Raw genomic sequence first — 13,046 nt, 5'->3', positions numbered from 1 at the left:
TGTTACACTGTGAATGTATCTCAGCTGGAGAAACAATAATAATGTTTTGTTCAAAAAACGAACAAGATTTAAAAAAGTAGTGTTTGTCATCAATAATAATAATAAACATAAAGAACTATTTAAGAAGCTGCTGCTAAAGAATTGGGTTATTTGTTTTTTCTTAAAATGAAGAGTTAATAAATCAATTTGCCACATCATCTGCTGCTGGTTGGTTTCTGTGTAATTCACAACATTTTCCAGCCACTGCATTTTTTCTGCTGCTGTGCTTTAAGTGCTTGTTCTTTCTTTTCTACAAAGAAAAGATGTGTTTTTCTGTTAGCCACAACCAAACCGGAAGAAGTCACATTTTCCACCTGACATCTTGGGGAAACCACAGAACACATGTATAACACAGAATAAAAGCTTTTTAATGTAGATAAACTTGATAGCTGCTGGGGAATAAGAACGAGGTGTCTGAGTTATATTTTAAATCAAAAATAACATTGAAACTTACTGTAGGCGAAAAACACATTAACATATGTTTATTATTGTTGATGATTTTACAGGAAATTTGAATTTGAAAATATCATAATTATCTAGATAAGAAAACTGAAAATAGAAAAGATCAACATGTGGATGTCCTCTGGTCTGAGGTGCTGGGGGGACCAGTTAGAAACCAGCAGCTGGATGTCAGTGGTTGGACTGGTGGACTACTTCAGTGAAGAGTAGACGACGTCTGGCTCTGGTTTAAAGTCTGAACACAAACACACACAGTTCAAACAACAGGAAACATGATTACAAGCTTTGTAGTTTAATCAAGACCTCCAATCTCCACCTCTCTGCATCACACACAGTCCCAGTTCAGACCTTACTGGGAACCAGCTCAGATACAAATCACAAAGGCTCCACACAGCTCACACTGTAATTTAAAGTTAAATTAACAAACTCAAACATTGAGCCCACAGAGCTGAAACTATCAGCTAATCATTTTCACTAAATTGCATTTAAAAAGTCAAATATTTGCTAGTTTAGTTCACTTCTTTGTTTTTTTGCTTGGTGACTTTATGAAAGTTTTACCGCCTTTTCAAAATACATGTGAAAAACTGGTGATGTGTAAAAGTGTGAAGCCCACCTTTCACCCTGAGTGCTATAGTTTGTGTGACTCAGTGGTTTTGATTATTATTATCTTTGTTTTAGATTAATTCTTGTTTTCATGTTCTTTGGGGTCAGGTTCTGGTTATATTTTGAGCTCCTTCTCTTCTGTGTCTCTGTTTCCCCTGAGTCTCTGTCTGTTGATGCGTTTCCTGTTTTACTTTGAAGGTCAGTGTCTTAGGTTAATGTATTCTGTTTTGCTTCCCTCGGTCTCATCAGGTTTGATTGCTCCCAGCCATGCTCCCCTTGAGTGTCTCATTTCCTCGTTACTGCCTATTGTATTTAAGTGTTTAATGTGTTCTCTATGCTTAGTGTTGTGTTGTTGATGTCTCATCCCTGAAGCTGTGTGATTTTCCCTGTGTTTCCTCAGTTTATCATTCCCAGTATAGTTCTGTATCGTTGTTAAGCCTGCAGTAAATCGGTGATTTTTGAGTTCAGTTCTGTTTCTGTGAGTTTTGCGTTTGGGTCCTCACCTGCCTGCACACAGCAAGTTCATGACACATAGGAATTACTGTTCACACACTGATCTCATTATGTGAAAGGTTTGATATATAAACGGCCGTTCCAACACTGGTAAACAAAATACATTTCTTGGCTGTATTTATATGGAAAGCAACTGCACCTCTTTTCCTCTTTGGCGTCACAGCATAATTGTTCATAACTGATGCCTGTTGTTCTCACTGCTGAGTAGACTGCAGCTGAATAAATCTCTGTAGAAAAAGAAAAAGAAAATTTCTTGACAACAACAACAGTAAAATAATGTATTCATGATGGTTATACTGTATGGAGATTAAATAAACAGAAGATGAACTCTGGCTAAAACTTTAGTGTTAAAGTAAATAAAAAGTGGGAAAACTAAATTTAATTGTTTAATAGGCGGACTGGAGTAAGCTGTTGGATGTCTACTGGTATCTTGAATCATGAATCTTGTTAAATAGCTAACAAAGCTTTGGCAAGAAGCCTGCTGTGGTCCAACCCCACAGTAGCCTCTCAGATTAGAAACACCGGTTGAGAACTGGTTCCCACTGTTTCAATTCCTTGGAATCGTTTGCCATTTTTACAAACGATTCCCTTATTGATTCCAGTCGCACCGAATGACGTCACCATGTTGTGGAGCGTCATTTACCTGGCAGGAAACACGGCGCCTAAGCGGCTCAAACGCTTAAAAGTTTGGTTATACTTTACGAGAATGGATGACAACAGGGCAACTTGCAACACTTGCAAAGTAGATATTTCATTTAAAGGAGGAAACACTACGAATATGCAAAAGCATTTGCTCACAAAACACGCGATAACCTTAAATGAATGTCATGTTTTTAATTCCGCTCCGGACTCGTGAATCTCAACCCAGCAGCAGCGGTAACGTTTGCACGTCCTCTCCGGTTAATGCGGCAGGTAAATGATCAACTAACAGTGTATATTATGTTAGCGCGATCTGCCTTATTACAAAACCTGCCATTACTGTGCATTTAGGTGACCATGATGAGACAGACAGAGTCTGGCTGGCTCAGATGCTGGCAGTTCTAGCTGCAGTCTACCGGTAGCGTCTCCTTTCAGGCCAGGATAGACGAATGTCACCGAGCAGTGACTAAGTTTGTGGTCAAAGGCTTGCACCCATTTGCCACAGCAGATGCCCCCGATTTTCGGTAAGTGAATGTGTTTAATTGTAGGCAGGGACATTACTGGATATTCTTGTGTAATTGCTACAGAATAATTTATGTTATACGTTGTTATTGCTACAGAAGAATATTTATTTTATTATTTTACATTTACAAGTTTTTTTCCTGGGGACCCTGTGACACCACTTTGAAGAGCCGTAGGCTGTGGATCTCTTAAGATCTCACTGTTGGGTTTGTAAGGCCATGTTACTCCTAAATTTCTATCTTGTTCAAAGAGAAGATATAAAACAAAGTTCTAAGCTAATCAACCTTAGTGTTCTGCTTTTTTAAAAAGAATCGATAAAGAATCGAATCGTTAGACAGAATTGAAAATGGAATCGGAATCGTGAAAATCTTATCAATACCCATCCCTAGTTGACAGTAGTGATGGCCAGATTGAGACACCATGAATACTTGATAAGATAGAGTCTTTATTTATTGTCTCCTTCAGCAGGCTCCAACATCTGTTGTGTGTTATACATGTTCTTACCAACGTCTGAATCAGTTTCTGAAACAGTGACACTTCACCTTCATCCGTGATGAGGGACATCAACAGTGACATCACTTGTCCTTAAAAAAGCAAGCCTCGAAACACAATTTACATTCAGCCAGTGTGGTCATATCAAAATTGTTATAAGATAACTGCAAACAACAGAACATTTGTGGATCTACTTTACATTGAATACAACACCCCACGTAGTTTGGTCAAAACTGGGGTACCAGGTTATGGAGACAGTATAGAGCAGTTAGACCACAGATAAAAATATATTATTATGTTGGTTTTCCAAAGATTAACTCATAACTTTTATAAATAGTTTTTGCTTTTCACTCTTTTTTTCCTAACACTGCTACTGAGCAACAACAACTACTGTAACTGGTTGAAGTGCACAACCACAGATCTGACACCTATTTCAGTGCAAACTGACACAAGGAACCACAGAGCAAGTTCTCACGATATGAACTCTGTGCTTGGCCAAACCAGAACAGAGAAGTGTCATCAGCTTCAGACTACAGGAAGGAGCTGCTGTGGTTTTACATGCAGAACATTTTTAAGTAGTTGCAAAGATTAATCGTATAACAGTTGTCTCTTTATACACTTCATCTTAACATTCACCCTGCTAACAACATGTGTGCCCCAAAGCAAGATGGAAATTTACTAGTGGTGCAATGGATCAAAAATCTCACGGTTCGGATCGGGTCACGGTTTTAAGTCACGGATCGGATCAATTTTCGGATCAGTAAAAATAGAAAAAAAAGACAAAAATTCGACTCGCCATTTACTTATTTAAGTATTTTTTGCCTATTAAAAAAACATTCAACTGAAGACTGTTTCCACACACTTATATAAAAACAAATTAAGGTGCAATATGGACATTATGGACCATGCTGGGCAGCCTCTGCATCCTCTGCACACAGCCATAAACAACCAGAGGAGTCTGTTCAGTGACAGGTTGCTTCTCCCAAAGTCAAGGACCAACAGACTTAAAAAGTCCTTTGTCCCACACACCATCAAACTGTTTAACTCCTCTCTGGAGGGGAAACGGGGACAGAGGAGGGGGGAACAAGTAGGCTGTAGTGCCTTTTCACTGTGCAATAGTTTTTGTTAATAAACAGAGGTGCAATAGACTTCAATACTTGAAATGTGCAATTCCCTTGTATTCTGATTCCTATTTATTTTATTTATCCCTTTTTTATTCTCTTATTTATATATGTCTCTGTATTTATATGTGTGTATATATGGTATTCTGCTCACATTCTGTAACTTCTGTTGGTGCTGTGCTATTTGGAAACCGAATTTCCCAGAAGAACCCTCCCGAGGGATTAATAAAGTTTTATCTTATCTTTCTTATCTTATCTTATTTTAAATCCCATTAATCTCAGTATCTTTGTTTAGACTCTGAATCTACCTTTTATGAAGGTAATCATTTGTTGGTTGTGTGATATCTAACAAAAGTTGTAACACACCTGACTTCTTGCCTATATAAGCTAAAATTGAGGCTGAGTCTATGTTATTAATTAAGGTCTGGTATGAACCAAAGAAAACTTTAGGTGTGTCCTCCAAGAGGAGCACAAACTTTGGGATCACGTTGGAGGGAACAGTGGAATTTTTGTGATCTGTAAGAGTTCATACTGTTTGCTTGCAAATCATGGGAGGCACGAAAAGTCTGAACAGTGTCAAATGTAGTCTCACCAAAGGCAGTCTCTGTTTGATCAACATTCATGGACGCAAAAACAAACCTGGGTGTGGTAGGTACACTTATCAATTATGATAATATAATATCTAATAAGGCCTCTTAAGTTGTTCGGCATGTTAAAAATCTCTCTAAATCCAGTTTGTTTGAGGTTGTTTTTGTTAGTTATGGCATCCTGACAAATATTAGTAAATTGAAGTCTAAGATTTTCTAAGACTTTTCTAAGACACTTGAGCATTAGATGCTCATCCACTTCTGCTATTTATTTTCTTTACTCAGTAAATCTGTCAGTTTTTTCAAAAAGCTTCCCCTATCGTTTCTGCTGGATCAGACAGACAAACTCACATCACCACAGACAGGAGACAAAAAAATGTACCTCTCATCTGTGATCTGGTTTTCTTATCTTTGATGGTTCGACTATAACTGACGTCTTCCGTTCTCACTGCTGAGTAGATTACTGCTGCATCATTCTCTGCACAATAAAACACAAAAAAACGTTGGTGTGACATGAATATAAAGCAGTGAAGTCAGTTAAATCTTAAGTAAAACTAAAACTTAAAGCAAACTATGAATAAAAGTAGTTTTTAAAGTTTACTTTACGTAAGGATTAATTTTTTTTCTAACACCTCATCGACCAACACATGTAGGTAATTTTTTTAAGATCATGAAAAGGAAACTGTACAACAGCAGAGGTGTTAGCTTCTGTTAACCACAGAAACAAACACAGAGGCCAGCATGCAAAGAACATCACTCAGTAAGCACAGAGTGAGAATTTACAGACTTCAATAACTGAATTATGATGATCAAGTTATTACAGTTCGGACAAAGGAAACAAAAAAACAAAATAAAAATGTGCCATTGAAGCTTTAACATATAACAAAGAACTGTAAAAGTTAAACTCTTGCATCACATTAATATTCTGTTCAGGTCTGTCCCTGTTATAACAAAACTTGACTTAATAAATACATTTCTGATCATCCTCACATAATATCTTCATAGAACTTTAGTTTCAAAGGGAAATGTAATCTCTGCGTCCAATGACCGGTTCATACTTCTTAAAGATATTACTGTTTTACACACACACACACACACACACACACACACACACACACACACACACACATGCAAGTCAGTATACTGGATGCTATCTTCTTTAGCATTGTCTCGATCTGGTGAAATTATTCAATTTGAAAATAAATTTCAGAGATTTCACTGTAAAGTGATATGAAATTTTAAGAAAGCTGAAAAATTTAAAAATAAGTATAACATAACAAATGACATTAGTTATATTGGAGAAAAACTTTAAATGCAAAACCATCAATCACAATAAATATAAATAGTATAATGTGCAGGTTCACATAACCAACATGTTTAAAATCCGAAAGTCTGAGTCTCACCTTCAGGTTTCCTGTGAACACATCGTCTCATCAGCAGAACCAGTAACACCAGTAGAACCACAACACAGACTGATCAAACACATGACAACACAGAGAGAACAGGAAGAGGTGTGGATGTAGGTGGAGGTGTGGATGTAGGTGGAGGTGTGGTGATGTGTTTGTCTAAAATAAAGCAAACGCAGTCATTAAGTTGTCGTCACATTGTGAATGTTGAAAGCTGCAGAAACACAGACAGGTGAGTGTGTCACCTGTGACAGTGATCCAGCTGGATGGAGACTCTCCATGAGCGCTGATGTCACACTTGTAGAGGCCTTCATCAGACCTGGAAACATGCTGGATGGTCATGTGACCTGTAGGCTGCTTCCTGATGAGGGAGCCATCTTTATAGAAAGCAGCTGGGAGGTTGGAGGGAGTGGTCTTTGTTTTACAGAGCAGAGTGACGTCATCTCCCTCCATCACAGGGAGGACAGGACTCTGCAGGATCACTGATCCACCTCAACACAGAGACAAACTACAGCATTTCATCCATTTACACACAGCTTCATCAACACTAACTCCACACACTCAGCTTACCAGTGACTGTCAGGTTAACCATGTTACTGATGGGACCCTCTCTGGACTCACACCAGTAAACTCCACTGTCATGAGGTGTTATTCTATTTATCCCCTTCGTAAATTTTATTTATATATGTCTCTGTATTTATATGTGTGTATACATAATATTCTGCTCACGCTCTGTAATTTCTGTCGGTGCTGTGCTTTTGGAAACCGAATTTCCCAGAGGAACCCACCCGAGGGATTAATAAAGTTTTGTCTTATCTTATCTCTTATCTTATCTTATCTTATCTTATCTTATCTTATCTTATCTTATCTTATCTTAATATTTCATTACATCTGTTTTATATGTGAGATCCATTGTGAAACATGAACCCAATCAGGTCATATCAGTGAGCATTTCTCAGGTTTAAACTGTGACAGAAGAAGGTTACTGACCTTGGTTTGTTGTGCAGCTCAGCAGTGAGATCAGAACTAAAGAGAAATGACACTCAGGTTGATTTGAGGTGAACATAAAGAACAACTCCACACAAACAGCTGACAAACACACAAACTTGTCTCTCTGTGATATATCTGCACATTTTCTATTTGATGCAACATGTTTAAATGAAGTTTGGACTACAAAACACTGAAAATCTATCCATTTTCATAATCCCTTGTTGAAATTTGTTGCTACCATAAAGGTATTCACCTAGTTTGGACTTTTTATGATCCTCTACTCCAGTTTTTTATCCAAAAACAAACAACATTTAAAGTGATCATTATGTGCAGTGACTAAAGATCGAGTATAGACACAGTGATCACTACTTTTAACTACCACAGTAAAGTCATGTGTCCACTGTGCGGCTGTGTTGATATAATGAGTGAATGATTTGATCTTTTCACTGCCTGCTGTGTTTCCTCGACTCCTGAGCAAAGATAAAGAGTCAGTTCAGACCTGCAGTTGGTCCTCGTGGTGTTTTGAACTTGAATTCAGCCTGATTTGTTTTTCATGTCTTCTCCTCCATCATCAGTTATCAGGAGAGCAGACAGTCAAAGTACAAGAATTCAAACAAACACAGAGATTCTACTTACAGAGCAGACACAGCACAGATGTTTCCTTCATCGTCCTTCTCACTCATTTGAGCTTTTTTTCATTTCTCTCACTGACACCAAGTAAAGCCCGCCCTCTTCCTCTGAGCACCAGCTTTTCTATTGGTTCAAAGGCAGTGAGTGGGAGACTGACTTTTTCGATTTGCTTGGAGAAAAGGTTAGCTGCCTGTCACTTACCGACACACTGCATATCCTGAATTTCTTTCTTTTTTTTTTTTTTTGCCTACTAAACTTTGAATTATTTCAAAGAAACAGACCAGTAAAAACCTAAAATTGTGGAAATATATTCTCATTACATCTTATGTACCTGAATATCTATCCACCCCTGAAACTCAAATTTCCTCTGGTCTCATTGAGCTGTAGTTTAGTTCATGAACAAATCTATTTCCATGTAAATGGCCTGTATTTGTACATCGCTATACTAGTCCCCAAGGACCCCAAAGCGCTTTACACTGCATTCAGTCATTCACACACACATTCACACACTGGTAATGCCAAGCTACATTGTAGCCACAGCTGCCCTCGGGCGTACTGACAGAGGCGAGGCTGCCGGACACTTGCGCCACCGGCCCCTCTGACCACCACCAGTAGGCAACGGGTGAAGGGTCTTCCCCAAGGACACAATGACCGAGACTGTGGGAGTTGCGGCTCGAACCAGCAACCTTCCGATTACAAGACGAACTGCCAACTCTTGAGCCACGATCGCCCCACGATGTAGTCGACGTCCTGTTTCGGTCCTGGGTCGGTGACCCAGCGTTTTGAGTTTTGTATCTTTATTTTTTTATTTCTTTGTGGTTTGATTGCTAAAATAGAAGAGCACTTAATAGCAGTGGTTTCTGTTTTGTGTCTAGCCCTAGTCCTTTGTTCTGTGATTTATAGGTCTTTGGCTTTGTTCATGTGCCCCTCATGTTTAGTGTAGGTTTAGTCTGTCATATTTCCTGTTTTATTTTGATAGTCCCTGTCCTTTGTCAGTGCAGTCTGTTTTGCTTCCTCTTGTCTTATGTTTGAAAACTCCCAGCTGTGCCCTCCTCCTGTGACTCATATCCTCGTTATCCCTCTGTGTATATTGTGTCATTAACCTGACCTATCCTAATTTTGCTCTGCGTTCCTGACATGTCCCCCTCAGTGAGAGAGGCAGATATGAGCTGAAACACAGGAATCAAACCAGGGACGCTGCTGTTATGGAGCTGAACTGGAACCATTCAGACACTGAGGCCCTCTGAACACATTTTAATTACAGCTGTGCAGAGACACACTGATGACTGACTGGAACACTATGATTCACATTTTACATTAACACCATCCTCACACGTGGTTTATATATGGCCACTAGAGGGAGATGTTGGACTTTAAACACTAACATGGATACAAGAAGATCATCAATGATCCTGTCATAGTTTGATTAAAATACATTAACATAATAAATATGTCTGTATCTACTGAAAATGCAGCCACAGCCACCCTGGGGTCTACTGACAGAGGCGTGGCTGCCGGACACTGGCGCCACCGGGCCCTCTGACCACCACCAGGCGGTGAAGGTGAAGTATCGTGCCCAAGGACACAAAGACCGGGTCTGTCCGAGCCGGGGCTTGAACCAGCAACCTTCCGATTACAAGATGAACTGCCAACTCTTGAGCCACGATCGCACCTCAGAGTCACTGTGGATAAAGATTCTCTTCATTTACACATATTTTTGAGATGGTAATTAAATAAGTTGTGGAGAGTGTGAGTGTTAAAGAACTTTTTGGATTTTCAAACTTATGTGTTCTTCTGAAATTCAGTAAATCCTGTTTTGTGCTCCTCCCTGCTCCCATTTCTATGGTCATAACATGGAAACTATGTGTTGGCAAATGTTTAGGCAGGTGTTGTTTCCATGTGACTTCAAGAAAGTAGTGCACTTTTCACCAGTGAATAATTACACCATGTTTGACGAAACACACAGTTCACCTAAAACTGTTGGAAGTGACAGACAGATCTCTGACTTTCAGTCACTTGTGATTGAAATGGTTATATTTAGACATGTGCTTCATGCATCTGCTCTAATAACACATGAACAAAGTGCTTAGCAGTGCACTGGATGCTAGAGGCATTTTTAAACATAAAGTGATTCCAGGAAGAAATTCCATTCATCCATTTTTTTCCACTTATCCATTTTTTGCTATATTGTAGATGGCAAATGCAATACATTTATGGAACTATTCAAGTTCTAAAATACTCTCGGTCAATCATATCACATCTTTAAAAGTTACTTGCAGCTCTCTTTATGTTAATTTAGCAAATCAGAATCTATTTTAACCACTGCTGGTCTGGTTATAGAAGATGGTGTGAGTTTAAAACATAAGCTTGAATATCAATGTGTGTGAGTGCTGTCCATGGTGCTGATCAACAGCTGGAATATCACAAGCTGAATGGGCTCAGGCCCAGACTCTTTAATAAGCCAGGGGGTTTCTTTACAAGTTTGTGGTGCAACAATAGTCCAACATAGTAGTGATAAACTCCATTACCTGCTCTGCTTTGCCATTAAGTAACTGCTGCTCCTTACCTGTCAGTCTTTTTAGCTCGATGATTCCCTTCATTACACCGGCAGTAGGTAAAACTTTACTTCTGTCCTTACTGCCCTCCTGCACACCGCCTACCTCCATATCACTAACCAAAGAGCAAAAAGGTCAGACATTTTTCCACACTTACCTTCGCCACTCACCTGGACATTCACTTGGTTGGCTCCTCTCGAAGGGCTTGACTTCCTGCTTTTCAAGTAAGCATACATTTTGTCAACCTACAACTTTCTGCCAGCATTTTCTGCCCAGCAATAACCCTCCTCTCCCTCTGATTGCAATGGACCCCACGCATGACACTCTGACTCCTGTCACACATTGATGGTTAAGACGTGAAATAAAACTGAATTCTTATGAAGTCGCGCTTCTCTTTAGAATGCTTTTTGTTGGCTTTTGGTCCCATTACTTGTAGCTGCTTTTTGGCTTTCTGACAGTTGGAGCCACAGAGAGCAAATCTTTGTTCTTCATTGAGAACCCGTGAGGCTGTTTGGACTTTCCTATGAAACATCAGTGCAGGAGTCTCTCAGTACATCTGTTTACAGTGAGGGACAAAGAAGCAGCAGAAACACACACAGAGAAAACATGTAGAGACAGGTGGAGCTCCTTCCTGGTTGATGGTAGATGGATTATTGAATTGAGAGTGACCTTTTAATGCTCTGTTCTGTTGTCACCACAGCAGAGCATCCACTCTCAAACAAAACCACGAGGTGCTCTAGGCGTCATTTGGAAATATCTATTGTTATGATTTAATGTTGTCAGTGTTTTGTTTTATGTTATGTTTAAGGATTTGTTCTCGTTTCCTGTTTTATTGTGAAGGTCTGCGTCTCATGTGAGTGTGTTCAGTTTTACCTCTGTCTCGTCTTGTTGATTATTCCCAGCTGTGTTCCCCACCTGTGTGCAATCTCCCTGTGTGTATTTAAGTCGCGTCCTCTGTCTTTGTGTTTTGGGCTGGTCCGTCTGTGTATCCACCATGTCTCATCCGTGTTTCCCTGCTGCCCAACCGTCATCTGTTTTCTGCTGGCTGTTATTCGTGTTCAGGTTTGTGTTTCTGTTCAGGGTCAGTAGTTTAGTTTTCCCAGTATAGTTTAGTTCTCCGTTCACCATTTTGTCCGTCTCTTTTGTTGTGTTTGCCTTAGTGGCACCAGCCATTTTTAGCCAACCTGGTTGTCCATTTTAAGATAAAACCTCTTCTCACCCACAATCTGGTATTCATCTTCTTTTATGTTGCGGCTTTGAGCCGGGTCGTAACACTATTTATCAGTCCTCTTATTGTTGTATATTAAATGATTAAAAAAATACCAATTTAATGTGTAAATAAATCAAATAAACTGAAAGGTAAGAATTGAAATGCATGAAATACTTTATTTTGATGTGCTTGACTTTCTTGGTCCTGGTCATTCTTAGCAGAGCAAGAACAGGAAATACAGAACATTTTTCTATTTTCTTCAGTGGAGAGTAATTTGGAGAGTGATTTATTATTTGCAGAGCTAAAATTCAATGTATTCAGAAAAAGTACACCATATAAGAAACAATTAGTCTTTGTATCGCAAGACAGAATCATGACCTAAAACTACAATGGAGCTCTGATAATCTACATATAGTTATAGACATGTTGTATAATTTGGTGGAAGCCCCTTAATGCCTTCATGACTTTGTTAGACTCCCCTGCTGCCACTCTGGGAACCATTATTTTGATAAAAAGCAGTTAAACACAAATGACTTCAGGAGTCAAATAAAAGATGTCACACTGTCAAAGTATTGTCATGTGAAAAGCAGCTGCTTTGCTTAGTGCTGTGCCAGACTGCAAATATTCTGAAATATTTTTTAGAACTGAAATGTAAATGTGTCTTTCTCTCTATCAATATCATTAATAATTGTGATATCTGGCTCGAGCTCTATTGTATTGCTCAGTTTTACCAGTAGATGGCAGCAGACTTTATATGACTAATTTCCTTTTAAACCACACGAGGAAAATAAGTGAGAGCAAAGATTTATTATTCATGCACAGAAATTAAGTAGTAGCTGAAGGAACAAGAACAAGGTGCTTGAGTCACACTTTAAACATAAACAGTGAAGCTACTCTGGCCATGAAACACATTAACATATTCATACACATTTAAATTTTCAGTTAAAAATATATCCTCATATCGTTTTTGAAGTTTTGAATCATTTTACTCTAAATCAGTGAAAAATTTACATGTGGATGTCCTCTTGTCTCAGGTGCTGGGGGCCAGTTAGAGACCAGCAGCTGGACGTCTGTGGTTGGACTGGTGGACTACTTCACTGAAGAGTAGATGGTCTCTGGCTGTGGTTTAAAGTCTGAACACAAGCACACACATTTCAAACAACCTGAAACATCATTATAAACTTCATAGCTCTTGGGGACTTTTTTGAAAGATTTAGTCACATTTCTAAATGTCTGTAATAAACTGGTGTAGCCCACCTCTCACCATGAACAGCTCAAGC

The 13,046-nt window shown here is 39.0% G+C and overlaps 1 protein-coding gene across 1 annotated transcript in view; it reads right to left on the bottom strand.

Moving 5' to 3' along the window:
- Nucleotides 1-512: 512 nt before the first annotated feature.
- The window catches only part of LOC112844777 (uncharacterized), a 31,583-nt gene continuing 19,049 nt past the window's right edge, over nt 513-13,046 (bottom strand). The window contains exons 6-7 of the mRNA XM_025904420.1: nt 1,754-1,841; nt 513-733 (exon numbers count right to left, since the gene is read on the bottom strand). Coding sequence (XP_025760205.1) covers nt 727-733; nt 1,754-1,841 — 95 coding nt within the window. The 3' untranslated portion in view covers nt 513-726. The remainder of the gene's footprint in view (nt 734-1,753; nt 1,842-13,046) is intronic.

This window comes from Oreochromis niloticus, unplaced genomic scaffold (genome assembly GCF_001858045.2).
Source record: "Oreochromis niloticus isolate F11D_XX unplaced genomic scaffold, O_niloticus_UMD_NMBU tig00001540_pilon, whole genome shotgun sequence".
Lineage (NCBI taxonomy): Eukaryota > Metazoa > Chordata > Actinopteri > Cichliformes > Cichlidae > Oreochromis > Oreochromis niloticus.
Note: the sequence above shows the minus strand (reverse complement) of the source record. Positions and strands in the feature narration are given on the sequence as shown.